The 25630-nt window shown below is 52.9% G+C and overlaps 7 protein-coding genes across 10 annotated transcripts; 4 read left to right on the forward strand and 3 right to left on the reverse strand.

The window, feature by feature from the left end:
* Positions 1-472: 472 nt before the first annotated feature.
* LOC120455501 (RNA polymerase II subunit A C-terminal domain phosphatase SSU72) lies at positions 473-4331 on the reverse strand. 2 transcript variants are annotated; one of them, XM_039641763.1, is made up of 4 exons: positions 4327-4331; positions 1942-2172; positions 1602-1860; positions 473-1543 (listed from the first exon to the last, which is right to left on the reverse strand). In XM_039641763.1, exons 2-4 carry the CDS (start codon positions 2166-2168, stop codon positions 1442-1444), a joined length of 588 nt encoding a protein of 195 aa, XP_039497697.1. In that variant the 5' UTR covers positions 2169-2172; positions 4327-4331; the 3' UTR covers positions 473-1441. The 2 variants fall into 2 exon arrangements, with proteins under 2 accessions (XP_039497697.1, XP_039497696.1); XM_039641762.1 differs by lacking the exon at positions 4327-4331 and having other exon boundaries at positions 1942-2249.
* Positions 3309-7164, forward strand: LOC120455499. 3 transcript variants are annotated; one of them, XM_039641757.2, is made up of 3 exons: positions 3309-3814; positions 4984-5943; positions 6004-7164. In XM_039641757.2, the coding sequence occupies exons 2-3, from the start codon at positions 5070-5072 to the stop codon at positions 6906-6908; spliced, it is 1779 nt and encodes a 592-aa protein (XP_039497691.1). In that variant the 5' UTR covers positions 3309-3814; positions 4984-5069; the 3' UTR covers positions 6909-7164. The 3 variants fall into 3 exon arrangements, with proteins under 3 accessions (XP_039497691.1, XP_039497692.1, XP_039497693.1); XM_039641758.2 differs by having other exon boundaries at positions 3309-3810; XM_039641759.2 differs by having other exon boundaries at positions 3309-3604.
* A 50-nt stretch (positions 7165-7214) lies between these two features.
* Positions 7215-14330, reverse strand: LOC120457079 (protein ELYS homolog). Its single transcript, XM_039644258.2, has 7 exons — positions 14086-14330; positions 13345-13998; positions 12972-13288; positions 12554-12917; positions 12291-12481; positions 11415-12191; positions 7215-11348 (listed from the first exon to the last, which is right to left on the reverse strand). Exons 1-7 carry the CDS (start codon positions 14183-14185, stop codon positions 7401-7403), a joined length of 6351 nt encoding a protein of 2116 aa, XP_039500192.1. The 5' UTR covers positions 14186-14330; the 3' UTR covers positions 7215-7400.
* A 262-nt stretch (positions 14331-14592) lies between these two features.
* LOC120457080 (exportin-5) lies at positions 14593-20054 on the forward strand. Its single transcript, XM_039644260.2, has 2 exons — positions 14593-15200; positions 15294-20054. The coding sequence occupies exon 2, from the start codon at positions 15315-15317 to the stop codon at positions 19044-19046; it is 3732 nt and encodes a 1243-aa protein (XP_039500194.1). The 5' UTR covers positions 14593-15200; positions 15294-15314; the 3' UTR covers positions 19047-20054.
* A 353-nt stretch (positions 20055-20407) lies between these two features.
* Positions 20408-21913, forward strand: LOC120455847 (actin-related protein 10). The gene is made up of 3 exons (XM_039642318.2): positions 20408-20591; positions 20652-20804; positions 20855-21913. Exons 1-3 carry the CDS (start codon positions 20521-20523, stop codon positions 21765-21767), a joined length of 1137 nt encoding a protein of 378 aa, XP_039498252.1. The 5' UTR covers positions 20408-20520; the 3' UTR covers positions 21768-21913.
* Positions 21914-22032: 119 nt separating this feature from the next.
* On the reverse strand, positions 22033-23133 carry LOC120455850 (protein transport protein Sec61 gamma-2 subunit). Its single transcript, XM_039642320.1, has 2 exons — positions 22981-23133; positions 22033-22579 (listed from the first exon to the last, which is right to left on the reverse strand). The coding sequence occupies exon 2, from the start codon at positions 22564-22566 to the stop codon at positions 22360-22362; it is 207 nt and encodes a 68-aa protein (XP_039498254.1). The 5' UTR covers positions 22567-22579; positions 22981-23133; the 3' UTR covers positions 22033-22359.
* Positions 23134-23692: 559 nt separating this feature from the next.
* LOC120455848 (pyridoxal phosphate phosphatase PHOSPHO2) lies at positions 23693-25311 on the forward strand. Its single transcript, XM_039642319.2, has one exon. It carries the CDS (start codon positions 23830-23832, stop codon positions 24754-24756), a length of 927 nt encoding a protein of 308 aa, XP_039498253.1. The 5' UTR covers positions 23693-23829; the 3' UTR covers positions 24757-25311.
* The last annotated feature ends 319 nt before the right edge of the window (positions 25312-25630 follow it).

The raw sequence follows: 25630 nt of genomic DNA on the forward strand, positions 1-25630 counted from the left end.
GCAGCAGCAGCAACAACAACAACAACAACAACAACAGCAACAGCTAAAGCAACCGACGCTTTGTAACCCCGACTGCGCCGCTGATCGCAGCCAGGAGCGGATTCAGTGCGCGCGGGGGCCCAATCGATCTGGATTTACATACGTATGTAGAGAGACACCCATATAGGTAGTATACAAATGCGTTGATGTATGATTTTAATTTCTCGATAAACAGACAAAATAATAATATAAAAATAATGCTCTACAATATCATAAAATAACATGGAAATAAAATTGTTTAATATGAGAAAAAAAGATGGGCCCAAACCTGAATGCTTACAATTTAAAATATAATAATTTTGATCGTGGATGAGTTAGATGATGCAATTACGCTAGAATTATGATTTTTCAATAGGCCCATTACTAAACACCTTTTACAATTTCTAATCCTACCTAGATTCACGTGAAATTTGGTCAGTGAAACTAGCAATAGTCAACAAGAAACCCGCCCCAATTGGCGTTAGATTTTATTCCAATGCTTAGTGAACACAATCCAAGTAGTCAACTCCCTTAGTGTTTATTTAGTATTGTAAGTTAGCGCCCGCTGCGGGCCTTTGGCTATTGTTTAGAACGCCCAGCCCAGGCCTTTGCCCAACTGGGCTACGGGAATGGCTGGCGGTCGGGTCAGCCCTGTCTGAATAATTGGTAAAACTATGCAAGATTAAAAACGATACCCTTACCCGCGAGGGCCCAACCCGATCTGCCCCTGAGTGAGTGGCTCTCTGGCGTGCATGCTCATTCACACAAGCACGATGCGAGTTTTCAGTTTATATGAATCGAATCGAATCCGAGTCCGAATCGGACTCAGAGTTGGGCGAAGAGAGCGGGAGAGCGGGTGGGAGTCAGAGGGTCGGCCGCCGTTGCCAGCTGGGAGAAGCGAGAGCCTGTGATAAGACTGTGATAAGAACGAGGCGGCTCAACGGCCAGAACTACAAGGAATACGGACACGTACACATACTACATACGAAGGGATTTGGGGCCGTCGTGTTGTAATGGTCGCCATTGGTTGTGTGTTAATTTCAAATTTATGAGCCAGTTGCTTGCAGGTGTGGTGTGGATTTCGAATCAGGTGCTTGAATGTGGATGCCAGTGCGGATGTGCACGCATGCATGTGTGTGTGTGTGTGGGGGTGGGAGGTGCGTGTGTGGGTGTGCAGGTTGTTGGATGTGCTTTCGCTGCAGCGATGGCCCCTCTCTATTTACAATGTTCTTATATTCTAGGCTCCCAATCCAAAACCCGGGATCCGTGCGCCCTACGTCCTATGCCCGACGTCCTATGCTGTGCGATTCCAGCCCCTAGGGGACGAGATTGAGTGACTCGGCTGGAGCGCAGGGAGGCTACGGGATTCTAGTGTTGGTGTTGGTGCTGGAGCTGGACACGAGCTGTTGGCAGACATCGGTCGTCAGTAGAAGAGCACCGAGTGCAGAATGACACGGTTGCGGCGCTCCTCAAACTCCTGGATCATTTCGTCGATGTCATTGTCCAGGTCCGTGGACTTGGCCATCTGCAAAGGCACAAGAATCGTTGGGCGAATTGAGGGAGTGGGTGGTAGATGATCGTACCAGGTTGATCATGTCTGTGATGAGAAAGGCGCCCATTAACGCATCCTCTGCGTTGTCCACCACATCCACGTTGAGAACGTGCACGGGGCGGTTGTCCACCGACTCCATGGACTCCATGTGCAGCACCACCAGGTCGTAGACGCGCTCCTCCACGGTGACGATGATGTCGAACTGCTCTTTGGTCTCCTGGAAGCGTTCCGGGCACTTCTTGATGCGCCGATTGCGGTCGAGCATGTGCAGCAGGCCGTTCTGTGTGTAGCTGTGTGCGAAAGGTCAGGGATTAGCCAATGGTAGGCGGATGGGCGGCCGTGCCGTCATGCCGGACAAACGGCGAACTTACAACTCCTTGTCCTTGGCCTCCAGGTCGCGGTAGATGTCCTCGTAGCTGGTGCCGAACTCGTAAACATTCGGCTTGTCGAACGCCATGCCCGGCAGCTTGACGCGCTCGCCGGTGCCATAGGAGCGCACGTTGAAACCTTTCTTGGCCAGGAAGTTGTGCGCCTCCATTGAGCGGTTCATGTTCGAGGAGCAGACCACGGCGACGGAGAGCTTGCTAGGATCAGTCATGTCTCTTTATCTTTGGCAGTGCTTTGCAATCGCAGTCGGCGAAAAATATGTTCACCAATCTGGAGATGGGATGTCGAGACTACGAGCGCAAATATCGATAAGTCGATAATTTTTCAAATATAAATCAAACGTATTCTTAAAAAATACAAGTAACTTTAAACATGTCGCAAATGACTACAAAATATTCAATAAAATGAAAAAAAAAATATATATTTTTGGCAAACTTATGGCCAAGCAAACTACTTATTAAAATTTGAATGTCTAATGGAAATTCCCGTATAAGCATAAGAAAATGTTACACGCTTGCTTACATCCATTTTAAATAAAATAATTAAAATTCAATAAACGTTGGAACCAATCATCTATTAGAAATTATAAACATCTTTCTGGAATCCAGCTTTTGATTACTATCGACTTTTTGTCGAGTTGCATATATCGATTCCTAGTCGCCAATTTGCCAACTTTTCAACACTAGCGTTCAGTTCGACGTAGTCTGGCAGCGTTGGCGGTCAATTTTTATTTTTGAATTCAACCGAAGTGACTTCGGATACGAAAAAACTCCAAAACTGAGATTAACTAACTATAAGTGAATTTTGTAACTAAATCGCGAATTTAAATTGAAATTGGACTGCCACAGCCAATGGCGAATTTCGATATTCGAAGCGCATAGGCAACCGCAGCAGTAACCGACAACAACCTTTCAGTTTGGAGCTCGTGGAATGCGGCTGAGCAACTTGGAGCCGTTGCCTCCATTCTTTACCTGTGCGTGGAGTGAGGCAGGAGCACTAGAAGCACCACAGCCAGCAGCAGCAGCCGCCGCATCGCGTGTGTTTTGAGTTGAGCAGGTTTGCGGCACAGTGGGTCGCATTGCTTCGAAACTGGCGACATTATCAAAACAACCGTTTCTTCCCTTCCAAATAGTTACCACATTGGAGATATTCACTTTTCACCTTCTTTGTAGACAAAAGCCTATTACATACATTTTCACCTTGAAGCTACTGCAGCTGTATCTTGTTTAGCAGCTTTTTGTTTGTAGTTTGTTAAAGTAACAATGGCAAATCATACGTTAATCATTTCATTATATATGTTTATTACAAACTTGTAGAAGAAGAACTCTCTATTTTGACCGTAATGGTGCCACTGTGGCAAGCGGCGTTTGGAGCTGGAATTGATATTGGAATTGGCTCGTTCCACTGCTCACCTGTCCGTGTGAGCAGCGTGTGCATGAGTGGGTGAGGTGAGAGGGAGAGACAGAGACACAGGCACCGAAAGAGCGGGAGAGAACTCAACTGGTTGGGCGAATTGCTGCCGGCAGAACCGAAGTTCCTGAGATCCGATATTAGTCGTACTTTGTCACTCGATCGGTCACCGCGTCGTCGAAGTCGTCGTCGTTGTCCACTTGCCGCCAAATTGGATCGCCTGCTGGCGGTGCTTAGGTATTGGGATTGGGTTTGGACATCGCGTCCGGTGCGGATGAGGAAGGGGAGCAGGCGGCGGAGGAAGCATCTCCCGCGGCATTTGCGACCGTGCATTATCGGTTCGCCAATTAAAGAGTGGAATCCGGCGCTTTCTTCGCTGGACGACGACCATGTAAAGGTCGCAGGTCAAGAACGGAAACTGTAGTACCAAAAAAGAAGAACTCGTAGGTAAACCCGTTTTACAACCTGCCAATTGCAATTTGTCTTCGGATCTTTTTTAGTTTCGTTTTCTTAAACCAGGTGTTTTCGTTATTTTTATACCGCACACACAACTCGAAACATATTGCATGAAAATGCACTAAATGCAAGGCAAAAGTGGTTAATTCATTATCGGTTCTTAATGAGATAACCCAGGTACTTTATTATAGCCAGCGTCCCACTTGCTTTTGGCCAAAACGGGTCTTTTGAGCAGTTTTATTCAATTAAAAATAGTTGGAAATACCTTGAAGAAGTCGTCTTCGGTTTGATGACACCTTTAAGTGCATTTTCTCGGAGTTGTGGAAAACTGTTTGCTCAGCTCAAAAAGCTTTTCCAACTAACAACCAGATTTCCGCGGAATCAGCCATGAACCATGGGAACCTAACTATGGGATCGCGGACCTTGAAATAGAACATACATATATCTATAAAGATACATGCATATGTACTTGTATAAAGCTCTATATCCTTAATTTACCATACATAGTCGGAAGCTTTTTTAGGGACAACGAAGCACTTTCAAATAATGTTAAAATAAATCAATAAGATCCTTAAGTTTATTTAAGCGTTTGTTTATTTAAGGTTTAAACTCGCAAACTTGTTTTGCGAGCATCTCTCGATGCAGAAAAGGTTTCTCTAGAAGGAATAGTCTTGAGAGTGCTTTCATGTGCATGCATATGTAAATTGTTTAAAAAATTCAAATTAGATTAAGTACCTGCAGACTTAAGTTTTCTTTCTCGCTTGCTTTTGCTTTTATTCCCGCCATTAGTCGCTGGTGAAAAGTTCTTCGCCATCCGCTAATTGCACAATACATGCGATGCACAATTTCCACATAAATAGCATTTATATACATATCTATAGGTGAATAAATTATGGGAAAGTTTTGCGCATGCGCAGCCACTGGCGAAATGAAAGTGCTCATGAGAGGCTGTTTTTCTCTCTCTCTGCAGACGAGTACCGTTGCAAGTTGCAGTTGCATATGCATGTATGTATGTGACTAATGTGCAACACAGTTTTCCCCATTTTCCCTTCTTCTGTAATCAGAAAGCTTCCATTACCTGCCACTTATAAACCATTAATTGAGTATGAATAATAGTAACTATGTACATCTTCCACTAATGCCACCAATGCACTTCGCAGGTCGACTAGTCCTGCTGGAGCATCAGCAACTGATCCGTGGCGCCCAGTTCAGCATGTGATCGGAGTGGAGGACCAAGCCGCCGGAAATGCTGAAGCACGCCTCGACGACGAGCAGTACTGCTGCGACCAGCGCCGCAGTGGCGATCAACCCGCTGTCCACGCTGCTGGTCAATAGCTGCAACAGCAACAGCACCCCGAACAGCAACAGCAACCCGAACAGCAACAGCAGCAGCAACAACCACACTGGAGGCAGCGGCAGCGGCCACAACACACCCCCAGCGGTGGAAGCGGAAGCGGGCATCGGACTTGGAATTGGAATTGCAACCACCGCGACCGCTGCGACCACAGCAGGCACCGTCTGCACCAACGGCACCACCACCAATGGCAATGGTGGCTCGCCGACCCCAGCAGCAGCTGCCGTGGCGAGCACCGCGCGCAACATCCACCTGCGACCGCCGCAGCCGCTGAATATATCCGCCCTGAATGCGTCCGTTTCGAGCACGCTGCTCAACGAGGCCACAGGTGCCATTGGCGGAGGAGTTGCTGGTGGAGTAGCTGGAGGACGGGGTTGCGTGGGCAACGCCAATTCCACGCTGCTGAACATTGCCACGCCCAGTACGCCGCTCAAACCGCTCACCCCACTTACGCAGTTGACCCCCAATGGGCACTTTCTGGGCAACGGGAGTGTGCACCATCACACCTACACCAACCAACACATCCTGGCCAGCCACCAGCAGCAGCAGCAACAGCAACAACAGCAGCAACATCATCATCAGCAGCACCACCACCACCAGCAAACAAACCATGCGCAAGCGCAAACCCAGACACACAATCTCAGCCAGTTGCCGCACAACTACAGGAACTTCAGCCACCTGAGCGCGAATCCCGTGCGTCACAAGCTGCCCAAGTCGGGTCCTTCGCCCCGCGAGGCCCTCACCAGCCTGGGTCTGCTCTGCCTGAGTAAGTTGGTCCAAAATGAGTGGGGAAAAGTGTATAGTAATGCGTGTTTTTTTCCTGCAGTTTCCCTGCTTCTGGCGCTGCTCTCGCTGATCTTCCTGCTAAGGATATCGCCAAATGGGCGCGAGGACGCGGTGGGTCGTGGCGCTGGCGGTGAGGACTTTATTGTGGTCTACGACGTCACCCTGGCACTGGGCGCCCTCTCCTTGTCGCTCAACCTGTGCTGCCTACTAGTTTGCGCCATCCAGTTCCTGTTCGCCGTTAAGCTGCGCGAGCCGGCCTTCGAGGGTCGCGATAACCAGTACCTGGTCAAGTCCAGTGCCAGCCGCACGTGCGCCGTCAGCGGCTTCTTCATCTCCATACCGGTCTTCCTGACCGGCCTGATCCTGTACACCTTCAGCCATTTCCACTCGACGCCGGCTATCGTGACCAGCCTGCTGATTGGCGTGGGCATAGTCTTTTGCGGCGGCGCCATGGTGCACAACGTGTTCGTGTGGCAGCGCGAGAAGACCATCAGCTACCGCGGAGCTCCGCTATCCCACAACTTGTCGGTGATCTCGGCTGGCCAGCTGCCGGTGACGCTGCCTGTGCCCATGCCACTGCCACCTGGTCCGTTTCACACGTACCAGGCCGCTCACCAGGGGCACCAGAATCACCTAGTGCCGCCATCCGTGACGGCGGTCTCGCCCAACCACTCCCACGGCAGCTTTAACCCCCTGCTGCTTGGTGGAGGCGGCGGTGGCGGCTGTTGCGGTGGTGGAGGCGGAGCAGTGGGGGCCGTTAACTCATCCTTTCTGGTGCGTCCAGCCACTGCCACACCGCCGACGCCCACGCCCAGGACACTGGCGAATAGCAGCTGCCTGACAGCAGGTCGCGAGGCCAGCGGATCGGTCAGCCCCGGCATTCCGCCCACGCTGGACATGAGCAACATCACCGTCCTGCTGCACGAGCTCTCCACGCTCGTCTAAATCCGCTAGTTCTACAGACTTATAGACAGACGATACCCACCGCCCGCTCGCATCTTGCCGAATCCTAGCTGTAAGAACGCCCTTTGTAAATATCTGTACATATGCCTCCGAACCATACAACGAATACATCTGTGTAAGCAAAAGCAATTTCCAGCTGCATTGCCATTGTAATAACAGTAACAGTAAGTAGTGACCAGTTTGGTGCTCCTCCCGCTTCTCGAAAAGATCTAAAGATTCGCAGATCCGAAGGGATTGATCGGAGCTCAACATTATAATTAGTAAATACATTTTAAAGTTAAAAATCCATTTCTATTTAACTTCAATTTATTTAAAATTTCAAACTGATGCCAATTAAAATTGGTATTAAACGTGAACAAAGTAAAAGTAAAAGTTAAGAATTCAGTGCTTTCCATGCCGATTCTACTTCGTGGCAACCTCACTCCCCCCTATCTCGATGCACTTTTCAACTCTGGTGATGCAGGGTGCATTAAGCTAATGTTCCGTCTTGGAGGTGCGACGCTGGCGCGGACGCAGCTCGCGATTCTGGGTGCTGGTGGTGCTGCTGGTGGCGGAGTTGGCCCTCGAGCTGGTCCTGGAACTGGTGGCTTCCGAAACAGGAGCATCTGTGGTCGTGGCATTCCCAGACTGATCGCTCAGTTCCGAGATGCGTCGTCTAGCGGTGCGTCGGAGACGCGGCCGCTCCTCCTGTGCAGTTGAATCGGGTACAACTGGGGGAACATCTGTCTGAGCAGAAGACACAGGAGACTGGTCGCCTCCGCTCGTTTTGCGCGTCCGGACGCCTCCCGCCCTCGGTTTGCGGACGGGCTGCACACTCACCGCAACGGGCGGCTCGCTGTTGCCTCGCAATGAGCGACGGACACGGGGACTCTCCGTCGTCGGTGCCTGCGAGGTGGCCCTCTTGCCGCGGCCCTTGGCGTTTGTGGGCGTGGCTGGTCTGGAGCTTGCGGCTTCCGAGTCCACGTTGAGGAGCGTGCGCGAGCGGGTGCGTGGTAGCGCAGTGTCCATGGGACTCTGCTCGACGATCACCTCCAACAGGTGCTTGTGCTGCAACCCACGACGCTTGGTCGTCGAGACTGGAGGAGTGGATGTGGGCGATGTGGTTGGGCCGTCGCTACTGCGCAAACGCATCCTGCGACCAGCCACCGGAGTTGGACTATCGCGGTGCTCCTGGGAAACTCGCCGCGGTCGCATAGTTCGTGGAGTGTCCAGCTGTTCCATGGAGCTGCGCCGCGGTCGCAGAGTTCGTGGACTGTCCAGCTGTTCCATGGAGCTGCGACGAGGTCGCAGAGTTCGTGGACTGCCCAGCTGTTCCATGGAGCTGCGACGCGGTCGCAGGGAACGAGTCGTCACTGCTGGCATAGGTTGCTCCTCATCCTCGTCACCGGAGAATATCAGCTTGAGGCTTTGCCTGGAATCCTCCTCTTCGGGCAATAGTGGTTCTGGATTGGCTAAGGCTTTCGCTTGGGAAGGTTCTTTGGTCTCTGTTGTGTCGCCCTCTTTGGACTGCTCATTCGCCTCCTCTTCGACCACCACAACGAGTTCCTCTTCGGCTTCTACGTCAACCTCCTCTTCCGGAATTTCTTCCAGACCACCAGGCTGCGTTTCTTGGTCTGTTGGCAAGGGTTCCACTTCCGGCACCGCCTCCACCACCTTCATCTCGATATTGTTATCGGCAAGTGGCTGCTTATGTTCGCTAAAGGCCACTGTGGCCACCGACTCATTGCTCGGGGCCTCCTCTTCCATAGGCCACTCTTTCTGCTGCTCCGGCAGAGTATCATTCTCCTTTGGCGACTCGTCATCGCTGTCTAGGACAATGGTGTCGGCCACCTCCGAGTCGCTGTTGACCGTGGCGCCCAGCGAAAGGAAGGGACTGGGGCCCTTAGCCGCCTCCTCCTGGCATTCGTCCTTGAAGGCAAACAGCTCCGCACTGCTGGAGGCCGCCGATTGCTGAGGTCGGGCAACATAGCCGCGCACTTCTGTTCCGTCAAGCGCTATGACGCAGTCATCCTCGTCGTATTCCTCCTCTTCCTCCAGCGAGCCCTTGGTGGTGTCCAGGTCATCAACCGTTTCCAGACTATTGGCACGATACAGGGAGATCGGCGAGGCATCTCCATCCTCGCCATGAGGTGCCCGCGGACTAGAGGTCTGGGAGACGTTCGTGTCGCTGGGCAGGAAGGAGGTGGGCGTGTGCGTTACCGATCGGGATGTGGTTATGGAGCCCGTCGACTCAACAACGATGGAGTACATGGGGTCATCGGTCTGCAGGGTTGGCAGCAGGGGATTCCTAATGCCGGCCGAGGACAAGACCGAGTCTTCGCTACTCAGGCTGTAGGTGGGCGAGGAGAGGGGCTCCTGTGCCGTTGCTTCTGCGCTGCCCAGGAACGCAAGCTGACCGCCGGTCTCCGAAGGCTCTTGTGTCTGTGCTTGATCTTGACGTTGCTCCTGTTCCTGTTCCTGCTCCTGCTCCTGCATCAGCTCGTCCTGTGGACTCTGTTGCTCCTCAAGCGATTGTGTGTCACCCAGTTTCAGTTCCTGTTCTTGCTCCTGATCCTCAGTGTCTTGCTGCTCAAGTGACGCCACATCATAGGTGGACATTCCCAGCGTGGTGTCCATCATCCGGTGGTGTCCCTGGATGGCAGGCCTTGCCAAAGGCAGAGACCATTGTGCGCTGGGTGCGGCCGTCAACTCCGCACCAAGATCAGTTGATTCCATTTCCCCACATATGGTAGTCCGCTCGGAGATCTTTGCCACATAGCTGCCGCTGGAGAAGACCTGCGACTGCGTCTCGCACATCTTGGAGGAGCAGATGGTGGGCACGAACTGGGAATGTGATGCCGTCTGAGCCGGTTGGACGGTGGCAAAGCTGCCGAATCCACTACTACTCTCGCTCCCTGCCCCAGTAGCAATCTTGCTTCCGACATCGTTCCTCCCATGAAGCAATGAGTTCCGGGGCTGTGGGCCTGCTGGTGGCGCGAAAGAACGAGGAGAATCCCGCGATGGAACCTGGTCCACTAAAGACACATTGGCCGATGCTAACGGCGAGAGGAATTCATCCTCCTCGTCGGACTCGATGCTGCAGGCGCTTCTTGGCTCGCTTCTCGACTCGATCTCCACAATGATCTCGTCAGTTCCCTCCTCCTCTTCCCCTTCCTCCTCCTCAACCCCATCTTCGCTGTCCACATCCATCGATCTATCCGCTCGCAGAGGAATGGGCGGCATGAAGCGAAATCGCTTTGCCCCCGCTAGCGCTGTAGACGTGGCTACCGGCGGAGCGCCTTCCACGGCCTCCACAGCCGCGTTTCGCTTGAGGATCGTGGGAATCGCTTGTGGCGAACTGCTGCTCTGGCGTGTCGTCGGCTGGCGCGTCTTAAGGAAAGTTGGCGCCTGCAATAGATTGGTGGCCTCGTTTTGTTTCGCCCCTTCCGTCTCCGAATTGTTCGAATTCTGTTCTCGAATGGATCTCACGTAATCTGTTACATCCTCCACCAGTCTTTCAACCTTAAGACAACGACGCTTATACAGCTGCTTCGTGCCTTGCTGACTCTGTTCTTGCTGCTCCTCTTGCTCCCGCTGTCGTTTCTCCACCACCTGGTGTGGGACTGGCTTTACTATGCGACGCCGGTAAGGAAGCTCCGAAAGTCCGTACTGCGCGTGCCGCAGAAACGGAACATTTGTATATCCTATTTTTGATTGGATCGAAACAGGGGGCAACTTTGGCGGCGACTGGCAGTGTGTTGCCCAGTGGGCACTGACGGCGGAACTCTGGAAGATGCCGCCCAGCTGGCCGCTGGCGTTCTGTTTGACCAGCTGGCAGCTGAATGGCTCCAAAAGACCGCCCTTTTGGCCATCCTCCAAGCCGTCCAAGGTGTCTCTGATCCGGAGATAGGTGCCGGCGATGTTCTGTGCAACTGGTGCCATTGTAGAGCGGTAGGCTGAGATTATAGTGCTGGAGGAGTCATCTCGCTCCCGCTCGGCCGCCACCTCATCCATGAAGGACACGGCCTCAATGAACTTGCTCTTTTGCAGCAGCAGAATCAATTGGACGCAGTCCGTCTGACGCGATCGGCTCTGGCGCAGCAGACTGTACAAAAGCCTTTCCTCCGGCTCTCGCAGGTACAGCTCGGCCAGGACTTTGAAGCGTCCGATTTCTATGCAGTGGCGGAAGAAGCGCTCTAGGAGCGGCTTACCATTCTCGTCGTCGTTCAGGCGGGCGATTTGGAATGCCTCCGGCAGGTTTTTGTTAGCAAGAAGCACGTTCATGTGCAGCGCCGAGGACAATGGACCGGGAGGCAGGCTGGCCACTTGCATGGCCGCCTTGACGGCGCCATCATCTAGCAGCTTCTCTATTAACAGCCGTACCTGCCACGCTTCGCAGTTACTGGCGGGGGTGGCATCCTTGTATAACTCCTTCACGCATTTCTGTAATCAAATACATAAAACGAATACAAATAACCCTTTTTGGTCAATTGGCCAATCCGGACTCACCTCGTAGTCGCCGTGGTCCAAGAACCAGAAGGAGCGCAACGAGTTGGCCTCATCTCTTTTCAGCTGGAACGCGATCTGGAAGCGCCCGGCTAGCTGTTGGTTCAGGTCCATCAGCAAGTAGAGGACGAGAGCATGCTTGTGGCAGAGTTCTGTGTCGGGACTGAGCATCACGTGCATAAGCGCATGCAGCGAGTCCGGCGGATAGGGTTCCGGCAGGGAGGCGAGCTTTCCTAGCGCATCGATGTATAGACTCTTTCGTTGCGCCCGTTTTTCCGAGTACTCATGTCGCAGGCGAACGAGTGGCTGCTCCCGGTGCTCCCGATGATCCTCGTGCTGACCCTCCGGCAGGAGGCCATGGTCTATAAACCAGTAGAGCACCCTTTGGTACTCGTGCACCGTCTGCAGCGCCCGCTCGTTGACCTGGCAATCGTCCAACACTGAGGGGGATAGCCTGCGCCGTCCCTGCTCGACAATGTAGGACTGCAAGCGCACCAACTCACGCAGCTGGTCGGAGAGCACCTGAAACTCTCGGCGTTCCCGCTCGTCCAGTGAGTAGCCGCCGTAGTCAAAGATGCCCTGGCAAAGTTCCGAGCAGCGCGTCTTGATCTGTCCAGCTCGCTTGACGATCCAGTTGGTCAGCGTGGACAGGGAGAGTTTCGTGCTATCAAGCATGTTGCACAAGAAGCTGCCGTCCAGCCAACTCCGGGCGCAGTCGTTCAGCAAGCCTCCGCACTTGTGCTCCAGGGCCACCGACAGTATCACCTCGTACATGGCAGTCTAGAGAGCAAGCAATGGAATGAGCATGATTAATTTCCCAAAGACAGTGGTACTTTTTACGGAAGATTTCCTGATAACTAACAACCAAGTGTAACTCACCTTAGAGAATGTGGCGTTATGGTTAAGCTCGCAGAACTGTGGCAGCAGACGCAGGCGAACGATATCCTCGTGGTAGTTTTGAGGACTCAGGAAGATCGTGGCGCGTTCCCAACGTAGGGCGTTTAGAAAACGATGTTGCACTCCATCCTGGGCGTAGTACCGGCTGCCAGTTGGGGTTAACAGTGAACAATCTGGAGCAGGAGGATGTTACTTGGCTATCAATCTTACTGGCGATTTCACTGGCAATCACCGCTGCCACTTACCAAATGTCAGCGAGTTGGGATAAAAGTGCTCATCGTAGCGCTGCAGGGAGACAAAGTGCATAATGGTGTTGGAACGTAGCAGCAATGCCAGTCCCGTCTGTAAACCACTGAGGATGTAGCCGGCGACGTAATGAGGAACTTCGTACTGGCGCACGCATGGGGGCATCTCATCCTTGTACCACTGGTTAATGTCGAACAAGACTAGCTTGTTCTTGCGATCTGCGTTTGAATGCCACGAGATGACAATCAGCAGCGTTCCGCTGTCGCCGGCAAAACTAAAAGTAGACGCCGTGGTGCAGCCAATCACGGGGCAAATGCCTCTGTCCAAGATTTGGTGGTTGCGCACAACGCTAGAATGGAAGTGCTGCGAAGCAAGATGTCAATGTAGGTCTGTGTTTGACGGCTCAAGAGTTCTCACCTCGAAACGGAACGTGTCGCCATCCTGCTCCACGTAGGAGCGCCTATAGCTGACCGAGTGCAGCAGCATGTGAAGACCGTCGGCGTATTGGTACAATGCACAAATGTAGAAACAGGGTTTTGGATCATCCGGCGGCATAATGAGGCACATTCGTTTTACGGCCCCGTGAACCCTTTCCTTTGCTCCAGCCAGTCGCAGAGCTGTGGTCACGTGGAAATGGATTAAGTCGTAGATCAGGATTTGCCCATCCTCTAGACCAGCAGCAAAGCCGGGCGCCAAGCCAATGCCCATCAGGCAACTGATTCCACAGGAAGCCACTGTTGGTAAATTCGAGGTTAACATAGCTATCAGGCACATGCAGTGACAGACTCACCATCCACCCGCACGGACATATGAGCCCCTTTGGAGCGACAATGGGCCAGCAAGGAGTCCATTTTATTCCCGATCTCCTCGATGGAGTAGACGTAGAGCTCCCCGTACGATGGCTCATCCTCGGAACTGGGGGAGCAAAGGCTGCGTCCATGGTTTCTCTCCAGCAGCCCGTCGCTGTTCAGATCGACCATCAGAACCATGCCCTCCTCGGTGGCCACGGCCAGACATCCGTCGAATTGACTCAGTCGCGTTCCTCCGCAGATTCTTTGATCGAGGAAAGTCAGCGCGCTGCAGTTCAAGCTGTCAAGGTCGAAGCGGCGCAGCACCTGACTGCCGGGAATCGAGTAGATGAGCACCTGCGTAGAGATCAGGCAGTTGACGGGTTTTTCCTCGCCGCTGTCCCATGTCTCCAGGCAAATGGCCAGCATAGCGGTGCGTTCGGGATCGCCGGGGAAAAGCTCCTCCACGCAGCGAATGCTGCTGCGCTGCCCCTGTTTGTGTCGCTGCCCCAGATCGTCCGGTTCGCTCCAGAAGCGGTGCCAGGAGAGGTAATCGCCGGTGGTCATGCTACAGATCAGCAGAGTAGCGTCGCTTCCATACCGCCAGGTCACCCAGCCCCATTGCCCGTTGCGTATGATGCCGCCCAGGTATTCGGCTGAAAATGTATATCGAAGGTTCTTGGTAAATCGGTTTCCGGTGGCGATGCCGGTGCAAATCGCACGCCGGATTTGCCCACACTTACCAGTGTCTGAATTCGCGGATTCCCGGCCAAAGCCCGGTACCGAGCGCTCCGGGAACGCAATCGTGCGGCTGCCGTCCAACTCCACTTCGTGCCACTCCATTTCTAGTTCATCAGTGCCGGCCGCTTGCAAATCGACGAATAAAAATAATATTATAAATACCGCTCTCACACCGATTGATCGGCAGTACGTCTGTGTGCTTATTTGTGTGCGTGAGTGACCCGGCGTTGCCGCTTCGATTTGGCAAAGAAAAAAAACGGTTGTTTTGTTTGTCGTGCGGGCACGCTGAGTGGCCCAGTGCTGGCTAACGTCCGACTTAGATTCGCAAATTTAGCGATGGCAAAGACTCGGTCTTTAGTTACATCATATTTCAGTAAATTTAAAATATTTTCTACGAATTAATTAAACATGTTTGTAACTGAGAACCCGCCAATATCATTTGAACAAGATAATAGAAAACCGGCTCTCGCAGTCTGGCAACTAAAAATCTTGCAGAATGGCAACGCTACACAATTGCGAAAATATTGCGCGAATTTCGTAAGAAATTTCGCCGGTTAGCCTTGCATATCCATTCAAAATCAAAACAAACACAACAACCTTGGAGTGGAACTCTGTATATTGTACAATGCGGACACCACATGCAACCAAAGTCCTAGTGAAATAGCACCAGTACGATCTGGCAACTTCCGTGCGCCGCCTGTCAACCCTGTCCCGTGCGATTTGCTGCACATTGTTCTAAAACAACCCAGCCGGAAAAGCCGTTTCAGCAGTGGTCTACGTCTATATGCGACTCAGATGTGAGAGACCTGACCCGAGGCTGTGTTCCAGGCAATAGGCGCTACTCAGGGCGATCATCGGAGCCCACAGGAAATTCCAACCAGAGCACCAACACACCAGAACCCCGAGCTCACGCATTCCGCATTTCGCACACGGAACACACCACACAACACACACGCACACAGGTAGCGGCAGCTATTCTAATCTTCTGAAACGTTGTCTGGCTCGCTGGCTGGCTCCACAAAAGCATTGGTCACAGACGAGGCACGAGGGGATCGCGACGGAGATCGAGAGGCTAGGCAAGATTCGGGTTTCGAGCGGCGGGCAGGGGCAAGCAGAGGTGAGTGGAGCACATGGCGCCTGTTGCAAGAAGGAGCCGCGCCCAGGCAATTCATGATTATGTTTATATTTCAATCTAATGCAATTCCCACAGGAAGACACTAGCTAGCTAGCGATGGCGATGGCACAGCACGGAGGCACCGAGGCTCTGGCCGCCGAACTGGCCTCGGCCGTTGACCTAATCATGCACCCGATGACCCAGCAGCAGGCGCGCCTGGAGGCCTACATGGCCTGCGAGCGGTTCAAGGAGGAGTCTCCAATGTGCGCCCAGGTGGGCCTGTTCCTGGCCAGCTCGCCGCAGTCCAACCAGCAGGTGCGGCACTTCGGCCTGCAGCTGATCGAGTACACAATCAAGTTCCGGTGGAACTGCATCACGCACGAGGAGAAGGTGTACATCAAGGACAATGCCATTAAGATGCTGAACGTGGGCGTGGGCCCGGCGGAGGACCGCACGCTGCTGCCCACAAAGGACGCGCTGTCGCGCATCATCGTCGAGATGATTAAGCGCGAGTGGCCGCAGCAGTGGTCCGACCTACTGCCGGAGCTGAGCCAGGCGTGCACCAAGGGCGAGGCCCAAACGGAGCTGGTGCTTCTGGTCTTCTTGCGACTGGTGGAGGATGTGGCCCTGCTGCAGACAATCGAGTCGAATCAGCGGCGCAAGGACATGTACCAGGCGCTAAACAACAACATGAACGACATATTTGAGTTCTTCCTACGCCTGGTGGAGCAGCATGTGAACGCGTTCCGCGAGACAACGCGTCTGTGCAACTTTACCAAGGCGAACGCGCACAGCCGGGTCGTCGAAATGGTACTGCTCACGCTGAGCGGCTTCGTCGAGTGGGTCAGCATCCAGCACATCATGTCCAGCAATGGCAAGCTGATGCACTTCCTCTGCATCCTGCTCAACGACAAAGCATTCCAGTGCAATGCGGCTGAGTGCCTGGCGCAGATCACGAACCGCAAGGGCCAGACCAAGGAGCGGAAGCCGTTGCTCCAGCTGTTCAACGAGGAGCCGCTGCGCTACATCTACCAGGCCAGTCAGATACCGGCCGACACAAGTTCCACGCTGGCCGTCGAGCAGCACCACAATTTCCTCAAGAAGCTGCTGCAGGTGCTGAACGGCATGGCCCAGCAACTGGTGGCGCTTTGGGGCAAAGACGACGCCACGCAACGACCAGTGCATCTAGAAGTCCTTCTTGAATGCCTACTGCTGCTTGTCCAGCATCCATCGCTGGCCGTTTCCCATGGGTCGGCGCTCATCTGGCAGCTGCTGCTCAAGCATGAGCCCTGCTCCAAAGACTTCGCCATGGTCAACTACATTCCCAAGCTCATCCACACGATTGCGCCCAGGATCGTGAAGCTGCCATATCCTGCCTCCACTAGCTCGCCTGCCAGCCTCTCCACGGAGGCCTACATTCGACTAGAATACGATAGCGAAGAGGAGTTCGCACTGTACTTCTTCCGCTGCCGGACCGACTTCCTCGAGATTTTCCGCCTGGCCACACTGGTGCAGCCGTTGGTCACATATGGCTACTGCGAACAGTGGCTGCAGCAACGCCTGCGAAACGCGCAGGCTGAAGCGGATGCGGAGGTCAAAAGCGGCAACGTGTCGTGCAGCGTGCTGGATCCGGTATACCTGGAATGGGATGCACTGGTGAGTGTGCTGGACGGCGTGCTGAGCCGCATTCTCCTCGTGGCAGAACGACCCTCTGTGCCGGCAGGACTCCGACTCCTGGAAGAATGCCTCAAACTGGAGACAATCAACCCGCTGACCTACTCGATCCTGCTGTCCTGCATCTCGGCCCTGTTCGTCTTTCTGAGCATGTCCGCTTGCCAGATTACGGCCACCAACTGCGTGGCCATGAGCGGGGTAAGTCTGTTGCCGCGAGTGCTTGACAAGATCTTTCGAGCTCTGGTGATGAAGCCCCCCAACGAGCTGGAGAAGGTGCAGGCCAAGTCTGCCAAGAATCTTCGACGACACGCCGCCTCGCTGCTGGTGAAGTTGGCTCACAAGTACCCGCTGTTGCTGCTGCCCGTTTTCGAGCAGATTAACGGGCACGTGGAGCTGTTGCTCAAGGAGCCCGGTCAGCATCAGCTGTGCCGTTTGATGCGCACCACGTTGCAGGAGGCGCTCATCCTAATCTCGAACCATTTCTGCGACTTCGAGCGGCAGACTCTGTTCATCGAGCACATCGTTCAGGACAAGCGGGCCGAGTGGCTGGCCTTTGGCGAAGCCCTCAAATCACCGCTGGACTTCATGAGCTTCGTGGGCCTGGACAAGCCGCCCATTTTCGCCGTGGAAGGAGCTCCCACGCTCCAAAACCGCTCACGCCTTTTAGACGCTCTGCACGTTGTGCTCGGCGTGGTCAAGCGCTGCACCTGGCCAGACGACCCGGAACGCGCCCAGCGCGGAGGATTTGTCATTGGCTGCACGGAGCTGGGCAACCCGATCTGCCGAAACCCAGCCACCAAGCACGTTGTACCGCTGCTGTCGCACGTGCTGAGCTTGATGCGTGTGCTCAATGAGCTGTTTGCTCCGGAGGCTTTGCAAGCACTTTCCGAGGGATATCGCGGAATCCATGGGATGATGGAGCACGAGAAGAAGCTTCTAATGGGCATTTGCGCACTGCCCACCGACCCCTTGGACACCACCATCCGCAGCGAGCCGACAGCCTTTGAGAAGATGCAGACATTCATGATGATGGTCACCGAGGGTTGCTATCATCTGATGGGCTCAGCAGGACCTTCGCTGGGACGCGATCTGTACCAGCTTATGGGGCTGTCTGACGCCATCGTGACGAATGTGTTCAGCCGCATGGACTTGGTGCCCGATTACCGCCTGCGCCCAATCATAAGGGTCTTCTTCAAGCCCTTCGTCTACTCGTGCCCGCCCAGCTTCTACGACAGCGTTCTGGTGCCGCTGTTTGCCCACTTGGCGCCATTGATGTGCGAACGCCTAACGCGCCGCTGGATCTACATCGCCTCGCTCTACGAGAGCGGACAGCTGAACGGCGAGGTAAACGACACGCAGGAGGTTCTGGAGGATCAGCTCAACCGCACGCTGACGCGCGAGTACCTGGACGTGCTGAAGATCGCGCTAGTGGGCGGCCAGATTGGGGCCGATCATGTGGCAGCTGGCGCCAATGCCAACAGCAACTCTGTGGCCATGGAGAACGAGGAGCACTCGATGGACAGCGCACCACAATCGCGGGCAAGCCAGTCGGCACTGCTCTCGGACATCATCAGCGACTTGGGCGGCAAGCTGCTGCGCAATGGACTCATTGGCAATTACGTGCTAATGACCTTGCTGAAGGCCATCGCCTGGAACGACGGCATGTGCAGCATGAAGGCTGTCAACATTGCGGCGCCTGTGATGCGATTCCTGGCCGCCGAGAAACTGATGGACGAGAACAAGGCCGTCACTGCCTTCACCGCCGTCCTGCAGGGCATGCAAGTGCACGGGCAGCACGAGGCCAACCAATCGGGTCTTGTGACGCTGGGCGTGCAGTTCTACGAGCTGCTGCGTCCGCAGTTCCCCATTCTCAGCGAAGTGCTGCAGCATATCCCCAGCGTGAATGCGGCCGACATTCAAAAGTTCGACGAAAAGATCGCCGTGGCGCCCGTCAAGGGCAACAAAGTGGATCGCGCCAAGAAGGACATATTCAAGAAGCTCACCGTCCAGCTGGTCGGGCGTAGCGTGAACCAGTTGTTCCGGCACGAGGTGCAGATCGCCAACCTCCCGCCCATGCAGTCGCACAAGGCCAAGGGAGCCATGGGCACCACAGCGGACATCATGGATAGCAATCAGAACGCCAGTCTGGCCAGGCTCTTTGGACCGGAGAAGTGACAGGGACCGCAGCGGAAGCAGAAAACGAGAAACACAAACAAACAGGAACCGAGAAGCAGGAGGAGGCGTCGCAGCGGAGGCGGCGCCACCAGCGACCCCACCTCGTTCCTGGTCGAGGACCAGGAACAGGAGCACGTCGAGACCACGGCCACCTCAGCTGCCAAACTAGCGACGACTGAACTGAAAGTAATTGTAAACTAGCTTAGATGATGAGTTCGCACCATAGCAGAATCCGCATCGCACGTCCTCGCCCGTGTCCAAGCCCATGACCCAGTCCTTGTCCCAGTCCCAAGCAGATCCTAAACTTATTAATTTATTTATTTTAAAAACTAAATTTAACGCGCAACCGCATGTAACACCTTTCTTGAATTAGTCTTCAGCGGCCATCGCCAACGTTAACGCCACCGTTTCGATCCGAACCGTTTCCTCCAGCAGGAGGAAAATGGTGACTCGTGACTTGTTACTGCTTTGTTATTTATTATTCGGAATTTGTTAAACTTGTTTGCACAAAGAAACTAGAATCGATAGTTGCCAATACTCCGGCCCACAGCCCTCAATTCCCAATCCTGAATCCTCGGTGACCCAAGCTCCTTAGCCCTTGTCCTTTGGTCCTCGACCCAGGTCCTTCGCAGTGACGCCAGAAGCCCTTTTTATACATAGTTAATTAATTAACGAATGAATTGTGCTTTCCCCGTTTTGTATAGTTACCTATGCGCAGGCATACTGTAATTTATATATTTGTATACATCTATCATTTGAAGGAACATTTCTAAAATTACGCTTAGGCTTAGTTGATAGGCAAAGAGTTATTATTATATAATACATCAATCTGTATATGAACACACATCCCGCACCGCGAATGCATCATGCATTTGGCATTATAATAATTATAACCCAAAACACACACCGGGATACTAAGAACATGAAATCGAAGCGGCAGACCGCGCAAAAACACAAAATCGAAATAAGCTGATAAATTTGAAATAAATTTACAAATTCAAAGTGAAATCGACTTGTTTTATTAATAACAAAATAATATAATTTCAACGAAAATACTACTAATACTTAGCAACTCCAAATGTAATATACCCTCAAGGAAAAATCATTGTGGACGGCAGTCAACGTGGTGACGAAGCGCGCAAGGAGAGTGTCATTTTCAAAACAATGCAAATGCGTTTCACTTCCGCTTTTCAAAGTTTCTTTCTAATCATTTTCAACTACTTTGTTGGGTGTTGAAAGCCGAATATTTTTAATTTATTTATTTGAATAGCTTCTCAGAAGTGTGAAAGCGCGCCAGTGAAACTTGATGCATACTCAGTGGAAACAGGGCGATTGCTCACTACCCGCGTATCGATGGTTGCGCCCAGCGATAGTTTCTTGCCGATAGTTGGTTTTTGGGTTGGCCAAAATTAGCCGAACTGAACAATAATCCATGGTCTAAACGGTTTGGGCAGCAGAGGACCAAGTAGCCAAGATGCCCATTTACGAGAGCGTGATGCAGGAGAAGCCGCCCATTGTCCTGGACATTGGCACCGCCTACACCAAGTAAGCAAGCACATATGATCCGGCGAAAGTGGGATGAAGTCATCACTGCACCCTTTTCAGGCTGGGATTCGCAGCGGAGGCGTATCCGCGCAAGATCATGCCCACGGAGGTTGTCATGACCACGACGGGGATCCGAAAGCGTCTGTTCGACTACGACACTCCAGAGGAGCTGTACGACCAGCTAGTGGACTTCCTGCAGACGATCTTCTTCAAGTAGGTGGCTCGGTGGCTTTTGTTTCTATTGCAATATACTTTGCTTTTAGGCATCTGCTGGTCAGCCCCAAGGAGCGCAAGTTCGTGCTGGTGGAGAACGTGTTCGGGCCCACTGTGCTACGCGAGACCTTGGCCCGCGTGCTCTTTGTCCACTTCGACGTCTCCTCCGTGCTGTTCGTTCCTGTGCATCTCATCGCGCTGTCTACGCTGGCAGTGCCCACTGCCCTGGTGGTGGACGTCGGCTACAGCGAGACCAGCGTTATGCCCGTCTTCAGCGGGGTGCAAATCATGGCCGCCTTCAAGGATCAGAGCTACGGAGGCAGCGCCATTCACGCAGAGATCAAGCGACAGCTGGTAGAGCAGGGCGTTAAGGAGAGCCTGCTAACGGAGAGCGTGCTGGAGGACATCAAGGTGCGAACCTGCTTTGTGACCACAATGGAAAGGGCACAGGCCCGCGTCAACGGTGGCGAGGATCAACCGACTCCCGCGCCAGACGTGGACTACATTGTCAGCGACAACGATGCGGTTATCCAGGTGCCCGGCCTGCTGCGCGAAACTGTCTACGAGATTATGTTCGAGGCCAGCAACGAGCGGGACAGCCTGCCGCACCTCATCCTGCGCTCCATTCTTGACTGCACACTGGACGTGCGACGCGCCCTGGTTGAGAGTGTGTTCCTCGTGGGCGGCGGCTCAATGGTTCAGGGTCTGCTGGCCCGCCTCCGCCAGGAGCTGCAGCATCTGCTCGCCGAGGATCCGTTCTACGCCGAACGCTTCCATGGCCAGCTGCAGTTCAAGTTTTTCCATGCCATTGGCAAGCAAAACTTCACCGCCTGGCTGGGCGGCGCCTTGTGCGGTGCTACGGATCTCATCCAGACACGATCGCTGGTTAAGGAGACGTACCTGAAGAGCGAGCGCGTCCCCGACTGGAGCAACCTGTGCGATAATCGGCCGACTGGCTCGTAGTCTCGAGGGAACTTCCTGCTTCGGCGCTTCACTAGTTACGTGTACTAATTTACTCTTGATTATTCTTTAATATATAGGTTTAAACTTAAAGTTAACTGCAACTATAAAATATTTACGAAATATAGGCAAACGATCTTTGTGCGAAATTATTGTCATGTGTTCTATTATAGGTTTTTCAGAGGTTTAGCAAACTATCATTGATCCTAGTGTTGAATACAGTTTACCGGCTTCGTTCACCTCTTCTCCCAGAGATAAAAGAATCTCATTTGTACACGGAAAATCAGGTTAACATTTATTAGCGGGGGCGCACCCCAAACAAATGCTATGAAAGCGGGTCATTACCTTTTTACAATTGATTCTTATTAACTAACTTGTTCATGCACGTCATGTATTTATGAATGGAATTTTGAAAGTTTACATTACGTTTTCACATATGTATGTGTACAATTGAAAATTTTGTTAGAAAGACATTCGCTGAATGCACATAGTTTCACTAGTCTATACATATAATGCATGTTAACTAAACGAAAAAAAAGTTGAACTGATATATGCTATAATGGATGATTGCTGATTTCTCTGCCACTGGCCGCATTTAGGAGCCCACGATGATGTTGTTGATGGGGATGTGTATCAGCTTGACGAAGAAGCCGATGAAGCCCATGATGCAGAAGCCTACAGCAGTGGCGATGGCGATCTTCTGGAACTCCTTGCGGTCGGGCTTGGTGCATCGCTTGACCAGGCGGATTGAGTCCTTGGCAAAGGCGCGTCCAGGCTCGGCGAACTTAACAACCTTGTCCATGTCGTGTCAGATTCTGCAAGAAGATCGTGGAAAGTGCTAATCAGTAAAAGGTATCAATCCACCGCTTTCACGGCAACGTCAGCTGTGACGTGGCAAACGGTGGGCGACGTCACAGGTGAAATCAGGTGGCCCATTTCACCGAACTGCTGGTCTCGCCCAACTGGTTATCCAGCTATCAGCGTTCCAGCTGGGGTCAAAGCCAGCAGATCACCATTGATATATGCCACTAATGGCTCCGATTTCCCAAATCAGCAGGATTTTATGGCGAAACCGAAAAAAAGCTAGGTCCGGAAGCAAGGAACGGTGAAAAGGGCAGATAATCGCCAGCGGATGGTTGGAAGCGACCCTCCGCCCATTCACTGGCTATTTTAATTGACAAACTATGCGAGCGCATCTGAAAACAAGTACACACACCTCCGCTTTAGTCCAAAATTTCTACTCAAGTGAGCTGCAATCGTCTAGTGCCGCGTCGACCCCGTTATTCGTGTGCGATTGCCGATGACAGCTCCACGTCGGCTGTCAGACGCCAGGGCTGCACTGCGGCCGAGCTGTCAGTGGCAGTGGTGCCAATTTGGCTATTTTGCAGCTAGATGGAAGGAGCTTCGAAGTGCTCCCAGCATTACTACTATTTTGAAGGCGTTTGAATTGTAATTTACTTTATGTGTAGCCCAATTGTATTATTTACTTGTGCCCCAACTCTCAAAAAAATGAGCTCGTTCGGGAGTCGCCATCTAATATCGTTCATAGCAAATAAAATGTAAGTTCACAATACCTAATATAACAATCTTTACATGCATTAAGTTAGATTTAAACTACGGTAGTTAGAAATCTAAAGATAGCAAAGAAAGTTAGTAAAAATCGTAACTATTTATGTAAATAGTAATATATGTCAACAATACCATACTTGAAAGCAAAATAAAATGAAACACCATTTCCAGTTTTTTAAGAGGCCAAGATAAAAATGGTATATTGAGCTTTCTTGTGCACATTGTATGTGCATGTAAAAAGAAAAAACTAATTCCAATTAGAATTCGCAGATTTGAAAAACAAGACAGGACCTGCATTTTTGAATTGCGTGGTATATAGTCGGTATTTCGCACAGGCAAACGGACGCTCAATGGTATTTGTGCCCAGGCGAACTGGCATTTTGCATCGCTGGCGGCGCGGACACACTGGTCCTCGCACCGAACCCGAACTCTGAGCATCTGAGCATCCACAGCCGGAGCAGGAGCGGAGCGGAGCGCAGTGGCAGCGGAGCAGACGATGTCCTCGAACCACCAGCAGTCCCCCGCCGCAGTGGCCGCGGCCGTGGCCAGCTGCAAGCTGAAGCAGCAGCAGCGCCGTCGCCTGGCGGCCTTCGACTTCGACCACACGATCGTGTCGCAGAACACAGACACCGTGGTGCGCGACCTGCTGCCCACGGAGGTGACCAGCGCCCGGGCCAACGAGCTTGTGGAGAACGACTGCTGGACGGAGTACATGGCCGAGGTGTTCCGCCTGCTGCACGAGCAACAGGTGTCGGAGGCGCGCATTAGGGATACCATTCGTGGCATTCCCGAGGTGCCTGGATTCGTGCGCCTAATCAAGCACCTGGCCAAGCGACTGCAGTACGACCTGATCATCATCAGCGACTCGAACAGCGTCTTCATCGACGAGTGGCTGCGGGCACACAACCTGGCCGATTGCTTTGTGGCCGTCTTCACCAATCCGGCGGAATTCGATGCCACCGGGCGGCTGATGGTCCGCGCCCACCACCAGCAATCGGACTGCAAGCTGAGCGCCAGTAATCTGTGCAAGGGCCGCGTTCTGGAGCACTTTGTCATCGAGCAGGACCTGCGGCGCAGCATACGCTACGACCACGTCTTCTACGTGGGCGACGGCAACAACGACATCTGCCCCGTGCTGCGGCAGCGGGCGTGCGACTTTGCCTGCGCCCGCAAGGGATTCGCCATGGAGAAGCACCTGCTCCGCAACCGCAGCAAGTTGAAGCTGCGTGCCCAGCTTCTGATCTGGAAAAGCGGCTTCGATCTGATGGACCAGATGCTGGCCCTGCCGCAGCTGCAGACCCCCCAGCTGCAGGGCGATGGCAATCAGTCGGATCAGAATCAGGGTGCGGATGCGGATGCCGCAGTACCAGAGGTGGCACGACGGGCATCGGCAGTTGCCGGGCCGACCAAGTCGCCCAATTAAGGAGGCATGTGCTCGCATTTGGCACCGGCACGAGTAAGTAGAAACGGTAATCCTAGAGAGCGAAGATTATCCAACTGCAGAATTGCCATCGCAAAGGACACTGATTCTGAAACTGGTTATTTGAATTGAAAGACCCGTGTGTTTCTGGTTTTGGACTGTGCTGCGATGGCAATGATGCGGTGCTACGATGCCAGGAGTGCTCGTGAGGGTCCCAAGTGCGCATAGCCATGTCCGCATCTATCCCGATCCCATCATCCACATCCAGTTGTAGCATCATGTGGTCTGGTCTGTTCTTTATTTGATCCGCTCGCCAAGGGGGCTGGGTGGATCTGTATCTGTGTGCCGGGACTTTACCTGCGAAACAATTTGTCGAAATCCAAACAGTACAACTTCGGAAGCGTGCCAGGAGCCAGGAGGGGGCGTCAATTTGGGCTGCGGCTGTTAGTGTTTATTCCATGAGTGTATATTGTAACTTGTTGTAATTGAAAATATTGCCAGCTGTATATGAGTGTCCATATTATATGCATTTGAATGTGTGTTTTGCCGTTACTGCACCCGCTGCATTACCTTTTCCTGGGTGGTAAACTGGGTAAACTGGGTGGCCTGGATGATCTGGGTGTTCTGGTGCACGCGACCTAGAGCGGGACAGCAGCATGCCAGCTGCATAGCAAGGAGCGGGACGGGGATAGCAGATGCGCTTTCTGCGCACTTTTCACGACTTTGTTTACGCCTCGAAGTATAAACCACATGCATTCATTGCAATGATTGAATATGATAGCGCAGAAGTTTTATGGAATCTATAAAATTCTTTAGAAGTCTCTCAGGTTTCGGGGACATCCCTAGCATGAACTATACACAAACAAATGCGGTCAGT

The sequence above is a fragment of the Drosophila santomea genome, chromosome X (assembly GCF_016746245.2).
Source record: "Drosophila santomea strain STO CAGO 1482 chromosome X, Prin_Dsan_1.1, whole genome shotgun sequence".
Taxonomy (NCBI): domain Eukaryota; kingdom Metazoa; phylum Arthropoda; class Insecta; order Diptera; family Drosophilidae; genus Drosophila; species Drosophila santomea.